The sequence below is a fragment of the Ptychodera flava genome, chromosome 21, assembly GCF_041260155.1.
Source record: "Ptychodera flava strain L36383 chromosome 21, AS_Pfla_20210202, whole genome shotgun sequence".
Taxonomy (NCBI): domain Eukaryota; kingdom Metazoa; phylum Hemichordata; class Enteropneusta; family Ptychoderidae; genus Ptychodera; species Ptychodera flava.
The window spans coordinates 13,271,192-13,283,941 of NC_091948.1; the positions used below are offsets into that span (position 1 = coordinate 13,271,192).

Genomic DNA, 12,750 nt, shown 5'->3' on the forward strand with positions numbered 1-12,750 from the left:
GAAGAGAATCAAATTTGTACTTTTCTATTAAATAAGGTCATACTTGATGAAATCTAGTTTTGTAGCAACATCTCCGAAATTGTATCTCATCATTCCAACTTAAAATCACAGTAATTTTTTTAGAATTTTATACGCAGGTGAATAAATTATTTAATGTTGAAATTCAAAGTCTGGTATGTGAACTTTCTGTTGTAGACCGTGTGACAGTGTATGGGAGATTGATGTGAATATTTTAAGCCAGACTATAAAAGAAAATGCAAAATAAAAACACTCCCATGGCAAATAAAACATTGTGCTTCATCGCCTCGAACACCCTTTCCCTAAACAAAGAGTCTACCAGAATAACATTCTTGCAACGAAATAATGACAGGAACAATAGAAAATCGTTATTGGAAAATTGAATTGCCAACAGGTTTTGGACTAGTTTTACAAAACAAGATCAGGATGTTGACTGAATATCGCACATGTCACATGGTTTCCATGGTGTAACCATGTCCTGCAGCTTGCGCAAATTTGTGAACAAAACATAGTAATTGGTTATGAATGCCATGAGTGTTACTTCGTTCTTATGCACTACACCCAATTATGGCACACAGCTCAGACTTCTGGATGCTGGTCCTACCGGTATGTACATGTACCTCTGTATGAATGAGTTACATGGGGATGCGAGTTCCATTATTTCTCTAGGATTGACTCACGTCACAGTCAAACAAGCAGCAGTACGGCTTTCAAGGAAAAGTCAGAGCATGACACAAGTTTTGGGGTATACCAGTAATATCAAAATAAAGAGCTACGAGACAGCACCCCCCCCCCCCCCCCCCCTCACCCCACAGCCTAAGAAGCAAACTAACAGATTTGTTGGTTTCAGGAGCAGGCAACATTTATAAAGGTTGCATTTTAAGACGAAAGGGAACAAGACATGAAGTCTCAAGCATCTCAAAACCTCCATCTTGGCTATCATTTAAGGCAGTATGGGCTTCAGAACTAACAGATTTAAACTTTTACTCAAACGTTCTCAAAAGAAAAAAGAATTCTCTTTCATAAACAAGAGCAACTCGGGGGTTACCTTGCAAATTTTAGTATCAGGAGAAGAAAGACCAAAAAATTTATCAATATGTGAAATTAAAATTGGCTGCTATATCTCTGATCTGACTTCATTGGCAAAAAGTAAATTTTTCATTTCAACAAAAATGGGACTTCAAAAACTTAACTTACTCATCAAGCTTCACAATGATTCTATAGACAATGACAGAAAATCAGCGTATTTGATAAGCTGACATCGGAGCTAAAAATTTGAGTCTGAATATGCCATTCCTCCTTCAACCAACAGAAATTGGTACATCCCCCATCATTTTCAATAGGGTAAATGGACCTATTTACAGGGTTGTGGGGATGATAGTGTTCAGTCTAAACACCAAGGATCCCATAAAACGGGGTAATATGGAACTCAAAATATAAAATGTTGGGTGCATTTTTCGCATTACACTATTTTTGTTTGTGTGTATCTGTGTGTATGTGCATGTGCAAAAACCAACAACAGTAGCCATTTTATTCTCATAGTGGTAAAAAAGGTTGTATTTTTTCTCTCGACTGGTTGTACATGAGTGATGAAATGATAAATGAATATATATTACAGCTTTCAAATTCAAGTTACTCTCTTTGAAGATTCACCATAAAAAGTTTTTCTATCTTTTAAATATGTAAATTTAATCTGTTACATGTATATTGGCACTCTCACACACTTCCATCAAATATTAGTTCTAATGCTGCCTGGACATCGCCATCTGTTGCTTGCAATGCTCGGATACTTCGCCGATCATCTGTTATGCCCATCTCTCGAAGTTGTTGTAACTGAGCCTGCAAAGGAAGCAATTCATCGGAGAGAAATTTTTTTAGAATGTCAGACGGAAGGTGAGAAAAACTTATACTGGCCTCTCCCTAATGAAGTTTACAACTAGCAGTTTCAAATGGCCTTTCTCTTGTGTTTGAGGCATCCAACTTTCATTCCTCCCTCAACACTGCAATGAGGTATGAAACAAATTGATTCCTTTTGAACGTTGGGGGCGCTTTTGCATTCAGCTGAACACCCCATTGGCTTTGGCACAGAAATATTAGCTTGGGACAAACTACCATGGGTTTTCCTCTTACAGTCCTCACTGACTGATGTTGACAATACTCTGTAATTTGCAGGTTGACAATTACTGGGCTTACATGCAGCTGTTGGAACATTCTGGATGGTATTAAAGGTATAAACACAGCAACATATTTTTTCCATGTTGTTGGAGGCAATACCAGTGTATAGTGTAGCAGTATATCCAAGAATTTAAGACATTCTGCACACTTTGAGCCAATTTCTGGTTGTGTAATGCTTTTTTTTTGCTTTTCAAGGCCATCTGCTCATATGCAGAGATTGCACAATAAAACATGAAATCTTTGAATACAGGTGATGCATTGGTAAAACTACCTGACACAACACTGAAGATTCTCAGCTCCATGGCTTTGGAAAAATATTTACAAAGATTGATACTATGTACTCCCAACACTGTCACTAATGCTCAGAATTTATTTTGGTTTGGCTTGACCTATCCAAATATTGGTAAAAGCTCTGTTTTAAGATGGTTTTACATGTCAAAGTGGTACTCTTCTTTATCCTTCACACCTTCCTCAATCACTAAATAAGACTCAGAGCGATGAAAATGTCCACTCTACCCACTGCTACCCCTTCCTCCCCCCACAGCCCAAATACACTGTACATCATCTGAGAAAAATACAATGTTCCCTGCAAGTGCAAAGGAAGGGATTTTTCTTCATAGTCACCTGTAGTTGGGCTGACCTCTCGGCTGTTTGGCCAGTACTTGCCATGGCTTGGGCCATAGCTTGACTGAAGAGATCCACAGTGATAAGTCTCCTTGGAGCGGCTCCCCTACCACTGCTTGTAGAAGGCTGGTTGCCGCTTACTCCCGCTGTGGCCAGGGCAGCCGACAGCTGAGCTGACGTGATGGTCTGTGTACCGGTGGACTGCTGACTTCGCTGTGGACGGCTGGGAGCCTAGTGGAGTAAGGTGAGAAAATTAATCAAACAGGCTCACAAAGGAAAGATATGGTCAAAAGTCTTCCACAGGTGCTCTAATATGCAGAACTAAATTATGGTGACTTTCACAAGCATAAATGCAGTAAAAATGCACCTCTGATATCCATGAGCCTGTTCATTCCCAAAATACATGTAAACTGGTTCATAATCACCATTGATAACAATGGGTTTGGGCCAAACCATGGTGGTGAAAGGGTTAAAATACTAGACTTGAAATTCAAATGCTTACAGTTTCTTTTAAACACCATACTACAAAGGCATACAAACATTTAGGGAATTATTTCCAGAATGGTACAAATCTGTTTGGGCAGCATGAGCGCACACATGTAAGAACAAATCCACATACTATACACAGTACACACACACACCACGCAAGCACTGTACATAATGTATTCTCTGATGACAACAGAAAAGCAAATCAAAAGATCACAGTGAAGCTGTTTTCTGCATTTACTTACTTAGAACACAAAGTGTAAGGGGTGAAAATGATTGAGGAACAGGAGTCAATGAAAGATGAGAGACTAAACTGATTTATGTGTATGACACTTACCGCATCAGTTTCCATTTCGTCATCTGAACCTGCAGCTGAAAATAAACAATATAATTGGTATTTTTCCAAGATGCGGAAACATATTTATTTGCTATACACTTGACTGAAAGCGGAAAATGAGAGCCAGGAAACAGTTCAGAGTTGTCCCTAAGCAGTGTTTAAACAAAATAACCCAGGACAACACAATGGTGAATCAGCATTGTAATTACCTCCACGTTCATTGGCACTCTCTTCATTGACTGCGGCCGCCAGCTGCAGTGCTGCTTGTCCCAGTGCTGGGTGAGCTTTGACTATTCTGTAAAACAATAAAGGATCGGAAGTCAATCACATTTTTTTCTGCCAATTACCGACAGTGTTACAATTACGGCACATTACTAATGAGGCATAAAAGTTTATTTCTACCTGATAGATGTTCATTGTCAAAACCCTGGTTGTATGTTACTACACTTAACATTGAACATTTTATTCATTCTTCACTTTGACGTACACGTATGGTAGTTGAGCTGTTCACATTTCATACTGTACTGCAACACAGTAATAAGTGAGTGATGGTTAGGTGAACCAACACACTGGACCAAATCATTACTGCTATACGAGGATCTGTGAGCAGAGGAACTGGTGACCATGGTGCCACATGGAAAGAAATTGATTCTTTGATGCTAACAAGCTACAAAAATGTACTATTCCTACTATAGGTCAACATTCCTACACACTGGTGTCTCTGACAGGCATTTATTCAAAGAACTTCATGCTTTCGCACAAGAACAGTGATGATACTGTACTATATCAATGTTGCTATGAGTTTGCAAACTGGTAAATGGATCTTAACTATGTCAAGAAAACAGCCCCTGGCTTTTTCTATGATCAACTGCTGTAATTTAGATTTTGAAATGCCCATTTCACTGATAAAGTCATTCACACTGTACTGCAAACCCTTGGAAAGTTCATGCTTTGAACATAGGCTGACTTTAATTTTTTACTGCTGTCCTAGAAACTGTTGTAAAATCTCCCAAAGTTTGATCGATGTGGATGAAATACAAAGACTTTGTCAGTAACTTACTTATGGACCATCTTGGGATCAGCCAACTGGATTAGAAGTTCTGGATCCTGAAGCATAGCTGATGTAGAACAAAAAAGAAATTTAAAATTGCGAAAAAAATGGTAAATGTGTGGGTCGTTCATAAATATGTCCGTTTTGAAGAACAAGATTTAGCACACTTAAACATCCATGATATCAAAGCAATTAAACATACAGCATCACAATTTGCCATTTTTTCCCCTTGCTTCTTCGTTTTTTTGAATGACAGGTCATTTCATAGAGTCACAGACTTTAAATGTCTACCTGTGAAAGAAGCATTGTAAATCACGACTTGAATAGTAAAAAATTTTACCCAGTGCCTGCGGATCTGTTTGTAAGCAAGGAGTGGCGACAATGACATTGTCCAACATTTCACGGTTGGTAAGAATCTTGAGAACCTGCAGTGAGAAGTAAAAACAGTGAAAACCTTCAACGTTACTTGCACACTGGCTTACTTGCCAACTCACAGTCAGAATATACTATAATTAGAAAGGCATATAGAGTGCCTAACACTTTGAGAATAAATATAGCAGGGCTCTATTGTATCAAAAGGATGGTTGAACCAATACACAAGGATATGGGGGTGACAGGGTTATTATCAGTATAGGAAAGGGCTGATTACTGTGAATGCGATTTCAAAGCTAGTATGCATTAAATGATAAAAAATTTTGCACATTCTTTACGAGAGGGCCCGGTCAGAATCAGCTAAATATTCCTTTTGAATAATCACACTCTTGGTAATCACGACAGTTGATTTTAAGTTTCTTGCGAGAACACCTACCATACATGCAAATATAAACACAAAAACATACACAAGAAATACCCATTTAGAAAAAAACGTGACAAACGTCACGACAAGCAGCACAGACAATCACACAATAGCAGCAGTTTGTCTCCGTCAATGTGATTCAGATGATCTCTGTAACCATAGACGATGGAGCGGTGTCTCTAGTGTAACAAGCTACACTTTGTGCAGAGATCTACATGAAAAATTGTATGTAAAGAGCAGCCTCATCTTTGCTTATGGTACTCACAGTATTTCTTTGTGTTGGGTTTATTAATGCTGCGTGGAGGGCGGTCAGTAACTGTTGAATTCCAGCTTCATCCATTGGTTCTGTGAAATGCAAGAAATACAAACATCAACAACTTTTTTCCATTTGGTCCTTTTTCCTTTTTATAGTCTTATAATAAATTTGATGTTTGGGTAAGCACAAGAAAGTCTGGTATCAGACTATGAGAGAAATTTGTATGTTAGTGGAAATACTAGGGCCCATGTGGACATTTCACACAAATTTAGGAATGAATCACTGGTTCCGTGGTCGACAGTGTAGAGCTCAACAGCGCAGAGGGCAACACTGTAGAGTTAAAATCAAAAGTTCATTCTACATTCAAATTCAATTCAATTTCATCTGGCTTTAAAGCCTGCATATCCTTTGATAAGTGATACTACATCTGTACAACATTGATACAGCTTAATACCAGAAAATATACACATACGTTGCCTGATATGTACAATTGAGTTCTCTGGTCAAGACCCCATCACTTTCAAATGTAAATCTCAATACTACAAGCTATTACATCCAACACTTATCTTTTGACTCTATCATTTGTCCTTTTTCTATTCAGAAACTGACAGAGTGTTTAACTGATGTGTACAAAAGGTTATTCCGCCTTGCGATATCAAGGAGAGGTGTCGACCACTCTGACATGGACTACACATGAAGTAATGATGGGACATTCAAGCTGCAGTAGTACAGAAAATTACTTCAATCTGTCTTCCGGGGGGGGGGGGGGGGGGGGGGGGGGGGGGGGGGGGGCAGATTTGCTGTACTCTCACTCACCAGCTTCCATCACAGGCTCTGTTTCTTTCTTACGGAGTGCATGAACAGTGACACCTGGTTTAATGCCATAGCTCTGTAGTGAGTTCTCATCTCGAAGACATCGTCCGCAGAATATCAAATCTGTCAAATTAAGAAAAAAGCAATTAAGCAAAAACAGTGTTACTGTTTACAATACATCAGTACATGTAGTTACATGTGTTTACAGACAGCAGGATATTTGTCAGTATACAATTTATACAAATTAAAGAAATGCAAATTATGTAAGAATTTCCTCCACTTCTAGCATCAGTTTGGTACACCTGTTCTGCTTTCTCTGGCAATGTTCGGCCTTCAATCTAGACTACAGCTGGTAAAGTGTGCGAAGGGGTTTCATTTCATTATAAAGTTATAACATTTGGTGTGCTGTAGTTAGTATTTATGATGGGACAACTGAAGATTTGTGGACACACCTTTGGTTGAGAACTAAAAGGGATTTTCTTAAAAAAGGGTTCTCAATAAAAGTGATGGTACGTGGACTTCCTGGATTATACTATTAATTTAAAACAAAATTTCTTTGTGTCCACTGACCTTCAGTCTTGCCGTACAGATTCTAGATTTAAAATCTAGATCAGTTAAAGTACAACTGTTTTGGATGGATATTTGGGGCTTATTAAAAATAATGTTGGTTAAAGTGGCAGAATGAACTCTGAGCTGATATGCAGGGTAAAGCATAATCACTATTTGGAATCAAGAGGTGCTAGAATCCTTCATCCTGAAAATCATAGACAGTAAAAGCGAGATGTGTCGCTTCCCCATTACACAAAGGGCAGTCTAATTTGAGCACTCGAGGTATACCCAGATCATTGGATTCAGGAAGGAACTCCATGCCCAGATTGTGGGAAAATTCGCCGTGTACTTTTAAAGTCAAACCAATTTAATAAAAGTGGAAGCAACAGATGATCTTTGTATACGCGCAGACACAGAAAACTGTACTTGGAATAACAATAACGCCATGACCCAGGGACAAGGCAAGGATACAAGGCCTGAGTGTTTGCTGCCTCAATGGTGAATGAATGTTAAATCCTCCAAATCATCATGGCCATACACAATTACAATAGACGAGAGTACGGAATGCGAACGGAATTGCGTCGTTTCATTTATCACTTGTAATCTTGGGAGTCATTAGGGCTAGTGTTAGTGCTGGTAGGGCTAGAAGACCCCTCAGAAACACCAAAAGTGTTAGTCCACAATGTCTCCTAACTCGTAGTCGTACACACTTCTAGCAATGTTATGGTTGAATCGAAGGGTTAAATACACATTTACCGAATTGGGAAGTGCCGAGTGATATCTTGTCCGCAACGATGCCCTTTAAATGCTCTACGTTGTTCGAAAATTCTACACCTTCCAGCTGAATCCGTCCTGATTTCTCAGGAAATTTCACAGACATACATGGAGCTTCCATCTTGTTCGAAATGACTCCACAAATGAAGCGACATAGCGCCATCGGTGACCTATGGTGACCTTTGGATCTTCTTTCGTCGATACTAAAAGCACATGGGCGCTGTGTAAAAGGCTCAAGAGTTTCCTAGAGGTCACCACAGTAGCGTTGACATAATTTTTTTCTATTTTAAAACATTCAGCGGCACAAATCTTGTTGACAGGTATTAGATCAATGTAAAACTGAGTACTTATTGATTTTTCGTGTGGGCAAGTCCATTGAAATTTTGAGTTAGTGATGAAAATAACACTCCAGTGATGCAACAATTTTTATCTAGGCCCCATATAGGTCAATATATTACCACAGAATGCAAAAGCTATCTTTCACGACAATTCAAGCAGACTGTGCTCTTTGCAAAAGTATTTTAGATACAAGTTCAAACCAAACAAACAATGCAGATATCAAAACCAAAAGGTCAGCGCAATTTTTTACCCGAACTATCTTCATGAATTGACAGTGTGCTATAAGAATCTGAGTGTGGTGTGCCATGGTAATTAAAGCCCAATGCATTAGCTGTATCTCCGCATGTTTTCTATAAGATAATTTAAAATCAAGTGCAACTTGCGTAAAATGCTTTACCGAAGTGGGACCACAGAACGTTTCTGAAAAATTAGTGATGAACGCAAAAGGTAACGTTTTAAAAGCCAAATAACTTTCACGTTGCAACTCGTTGTATTTCAACCGCAAATATACATGTAAGCACGTGGATTTAATCGACCAAATCCATCACCAAGGATTGAAATAGGGACATTCATAAAGACATACACTAAGTACAAACACAAAATGGGTGAACATTCTACATTTAATGGTGAGTAAAAACACTAAAAGATCATTAATTGGCTTTCTATAAATGAGTTTCCTAATTCAAGCAATTCATTACATACTTTAATATAAGCCCTATACATGACTGGTGACAGGTTACCAAGTATCTGTTAAAAACTTTAAAAATACCGTGTAATATTTTACAGGGAGACTGAATTAAAAGAGAAGGAATATGCTGTCAAATACGAAGAGATATATGAGAGACAAAATGTGGGCTAAAGGTGAGCTAGAAATCCTTGTTGAAGTCGATACTGTTTCTCAATTAGTGAAAAGGATCTCCTCATGGATCTGCTAGTAGTTAAAAGTAACCATTGAGACTCGAAAATGTGAAATGCAACGGTAAAACAAACGAGCTTTTACTGCATAATTATCAAAACGAACTGAAAATCCTCTTCAGCATATCTGTCTTCGCAGCCCCAGTAACCCCGTCTTGTAGCGCAATGCCATCCGGTTACATAGACACTTTAGAAGTTACAGCGCCCTCTTTCAACTCAAAGTATCTTTGCTGGACTTTTGTCTTTCTTAGTTAGCACAGTGAAGCAACTTCGTTTAACCCTGCTATCCAGTGAAAATCTGCAGTGTTTAGGCGACATCGATGCATTGTGTCGATATGCGAAGACATCGTCGACAAATGAATTCTCTGTCCGAACCAAAATTCAATTGTCAACAATAACATATTGGACATTTCACACATGCTAGCTGTGTTGACAACTAGAAGACGTGGCACTCGACTCTATTTCGGCAATTGAACATGAAAGTGCATGAATGTCGTGCAAATGAAAAAAAAATACTGGAGAATGCATCATATATCATAACTAATGGAGTTTTACAGCTTGATCTACTCGAATTGCAGAATTGTGGAAGTTCGAGTCAGTGCGAAATTGTGAACCATTTCAAAAGTCATCGTCTTCAGTCACTACTCACTTGCCAGGATGTTCTTTCAGTCTATTAAATCATCAGACTGTACCATTTGGTACCTTTTCCAGAACGTTGAAATACAATTGCTTATCTAAGAATCATATATTTGAGACCGTGATAAATATCGCCATCTTTCTTTTCTATTTTCGCTTCTCTGTTGATAAAGAAACGCTGTCAGACTTGGAGTAATGGAAGTTGAATATTAACATTTGTTTAAAGAGACGAACAAAAATACCCATTCTTTGTAAAAGTTTATTCAATGTTTTGTTCACAACGTTGCCTTTCAAAGCCAGCCATCATAAAAGCTCTTCTGCCCGTGATCATGATTCGGTATCAACACTGCAGACACTGTGAGCATAATATACACTCGGAAGACCCCAATGAATACGGCATGCCTGTCAGGGCATTCGAACAATATGAATTTCTTGATTCGTGTATACGGTCGATGACCTGTTTGTAGAATTACACTCAGATGATTACATGTAACTCAGCAAACGTACAAGCTCATAACCTTAAACACGGTCCCTCCACAAAAGCACTGGTCCCGGCAATGCACCAAATTTAAACACATACACACATACACCCCCCCCCCCCCCCCCACACACACACAGATTCAGGAACTCTTATCAAACTGTACACTACAGGCATCCCGGCATTTTGGGGCAAGACAAGACATGTGATATACATTTCAAATGATAGCAAATCAGAAATAATGTGAACTAATTTAAAAGATACCACTAACCACAGAGCTCTATGCGACAATACTTTTGAAAAAAACTACTGCCTGTCATTTCACATGACACTTCATGTTATTACTGGGTGCATTCAAATTTTTGTTCACATTGATGTTTGTAAATTTTTTGCATGGGGACAAATAAATGTCAGAGGATCAGTTGGTCAATGACTTTATTTTAGAAGGTAATTATAAAAACAATGTTCTAGTGATGATATAATTATTTTGCAGCCCTAATATTCATAAAGAAATTGTGTTTTTGTTTCCATTCAGTGATTATTAATGCAGATAAATCCTATGATAATAGACGGTATCTTCTAGGAAATGCTCAGTGTTTTAAATTTTCAAAAGTACTGTAATCACACTTTTTTTCTTAAGATGTGAGAGACAAATCCGAAGAAGTAAAATAAACGAGCAAAGCACTTGAATGAAAAATTGAAGACTGAAGATATTATCCTCTATAACCTCAAATTAACATTCTAATTCGATGCGCGGGACAGATAAACAACATATTTGGTGAAGAAAAAACATGACATTGACGTGGTCATCTTGATTCGGTTATTGAAATTCACAAAGTCCAGCGTTTCCAAGCATTTCCTTGTGTACCTTGGCAGCTTCCAAGACTTTTTCCAGCATGGAGATAACATATTGTTTCTTCTGTGGATCCTCGGGTGCATGGCTGTCTTCGAAGTCATCATTTGCTAAGGGAAACATGACATTTTGATCGAGACCCATGAGATTCGATAGCTCCTCTTTAACAGACGCCAGTGAGGCCTGAGTTATTTTATCCAAGTGGGTGATGATAATGAACACCGGTATTCCTCGCCCTGTTTGAAAGAAGAAATTGTTTTAAGGTAGTGTGCGCTTCGAAAGTGAAAGACTTAAAAACTTTTGTTTAAATTTTCGTCAAGGAATCTTTCAACCATTCTCTTTTGAAATCAAGAATGAAAATTAGGGGTCACCGTGTAAATTTTGGTACTAGAGAAACAAATTACACAACATTTACCGATATTTGAAATTCAAAATGGCCGCTATCCCTGATTAAGTCTCTGGAGAAAAATAAAATTTTCGTTTTTCGAAAAACTTACACGGAGATAATTATTCTTACACACCTAAAGCTTTAACACTAGCCCTCACACATGGTAGATCAGAAAACAATTTTAAAAGTTTGACAGTCCGAATATCTGTTTCCGAGGCGTATTTAACCTTAAGATAGTGATTGCTGCGATCGCAAGAGCGCCGATAACTTGCTTCATAACGACAATGATTTACATCGTTTTTTATATTTCAGTAGAAAACCATAAGCAAACGTAATATTTGTTAAACTGTATTGGGTTATCGTGTTTATTGATGGTTTTCTCTACGGTAGGGTATTCATAGCTATGAACACTTTTTCCGTCATCACTTTCTTCAGGGTATGTGTTTTTGGTATATCAAGCACAAATATGAATTATTTTGTTGCCATGGTTAGGAATGTTAAGGTTGTATGCGCCCCCGCCAAGTGAAAGACTTGAATTTTTTGCTCAAACATTCCTTAATGAAACTTTCAACCATCCTCTTTCGAAGTCAAAAATAAAAATCGAGGGTCACCTAGCGAATTTTGGTACTAGAGAAACAAATTACCCAAATTTACCGATATTTGAAATTCAAAATGGCCGCTATCCCTTTGTTAACTCTATGGAGAGAACAAAATCATCGATTTTCAAAATACTAAGACTGTGAGAGTATTTCTTACTCCAAGGGCTTCAAAATGAGCCCAAACAAGAGGTAAATCAGCAAAGAATAGGAAAAACTTAAGAGTCTAAATTAAATGTATACAGTCACCTGTAATCTAAATATGCCCATATATGGTCATAGGGCGTTCCTTGGTATTCAAAATCTAAATATGCCCATATATGGTCAAAGGGCGTTCCTTGGTATTCAAAATGCCCATATGAGGGCGCTGTTTTAAAAAAAGCGGCCACCCGCTTAAAATCTGTGATTGGTTAGATTTTCTCTTTCCATGGTAACTGTGGCAAAATTGGAACAGTTGACAGTATAACTTTAAATATCTGTGCCCGAGGCGCATTCTTCCTGAAGCTCATCATAACGGAAAATGTGAGAATGCCAGGTGCTAGGTTAGCTCAAGAGCATAATATGGAAACTGAAGACCCATTCTCGAGATAAGATGTGGATTTCATGTTTGCACTTTTAGCATTTCTTTGCCAATATTATGTGGACTAATGTCTAGATCTTACCTGA

General features: G+C 38.2%; 1 protein-coding gene across 1 annotated transcript; it reads right to left on the minus strand.

The window, feature by feature from the left end:
- Window positions 1-1,546: 1,546 nt before the first annotated feature.
- Window positions 1,547-8,038, minus strand: LOC139121444 (ubiquitin-like protein 7). Its single transcript, XM_070686311.1, has 9 exons — window positions 7,862-8,038; window positions 6,560-6,679; window positions 5,753-5,832; window positions 5,032-5,116; window positions 4,701-4,758; window positions 3,850-3,935; window positions 3,641-3,675; window positions 2,818-3,048; window positions 1,547-1,857 (listed from the first exon to the last, which is right to left on the minus strand). Exons 1-9 carry the CDS (start codon window positions 7,998-8,000, stop codon window positions 1,735-1,737), a joined length of 957 nt encoding a protein of 318 aa, XP_070542412.1. The 5' UTR covers window positions 8,001-8,038; the 3' UTR covers window positions 1,547-1,734.
- Between the last annotated feature and the right edge of the window lie 4,712 nt (window positions 8,039-12,750).

Bases quoted from the DNA above. Each gene is read 5' to 3' on its own strand.
- LOC139121444 (XM_070686311.1), bottom strand. From the start codon at position 8,000: ATGGAAGCTCCATGTATGTCTGTGAAATTTCCTGAGAAATCAGGACGG. The intron at 6,680-7,861 runs GTAAATGTGTAT...TTAATTTGACAG, and splicing joins ACTCGGCACTTCCCAATTCG to ATTTGATATTCTGCGGACGA. The intron at 4,759-5,031 runs GTAAAATTTTTT...GTTCTACATCAG, and splicing joins AACAGATCCGCAGGCACTGG to CTATGCTTCAGGATCCAGAA.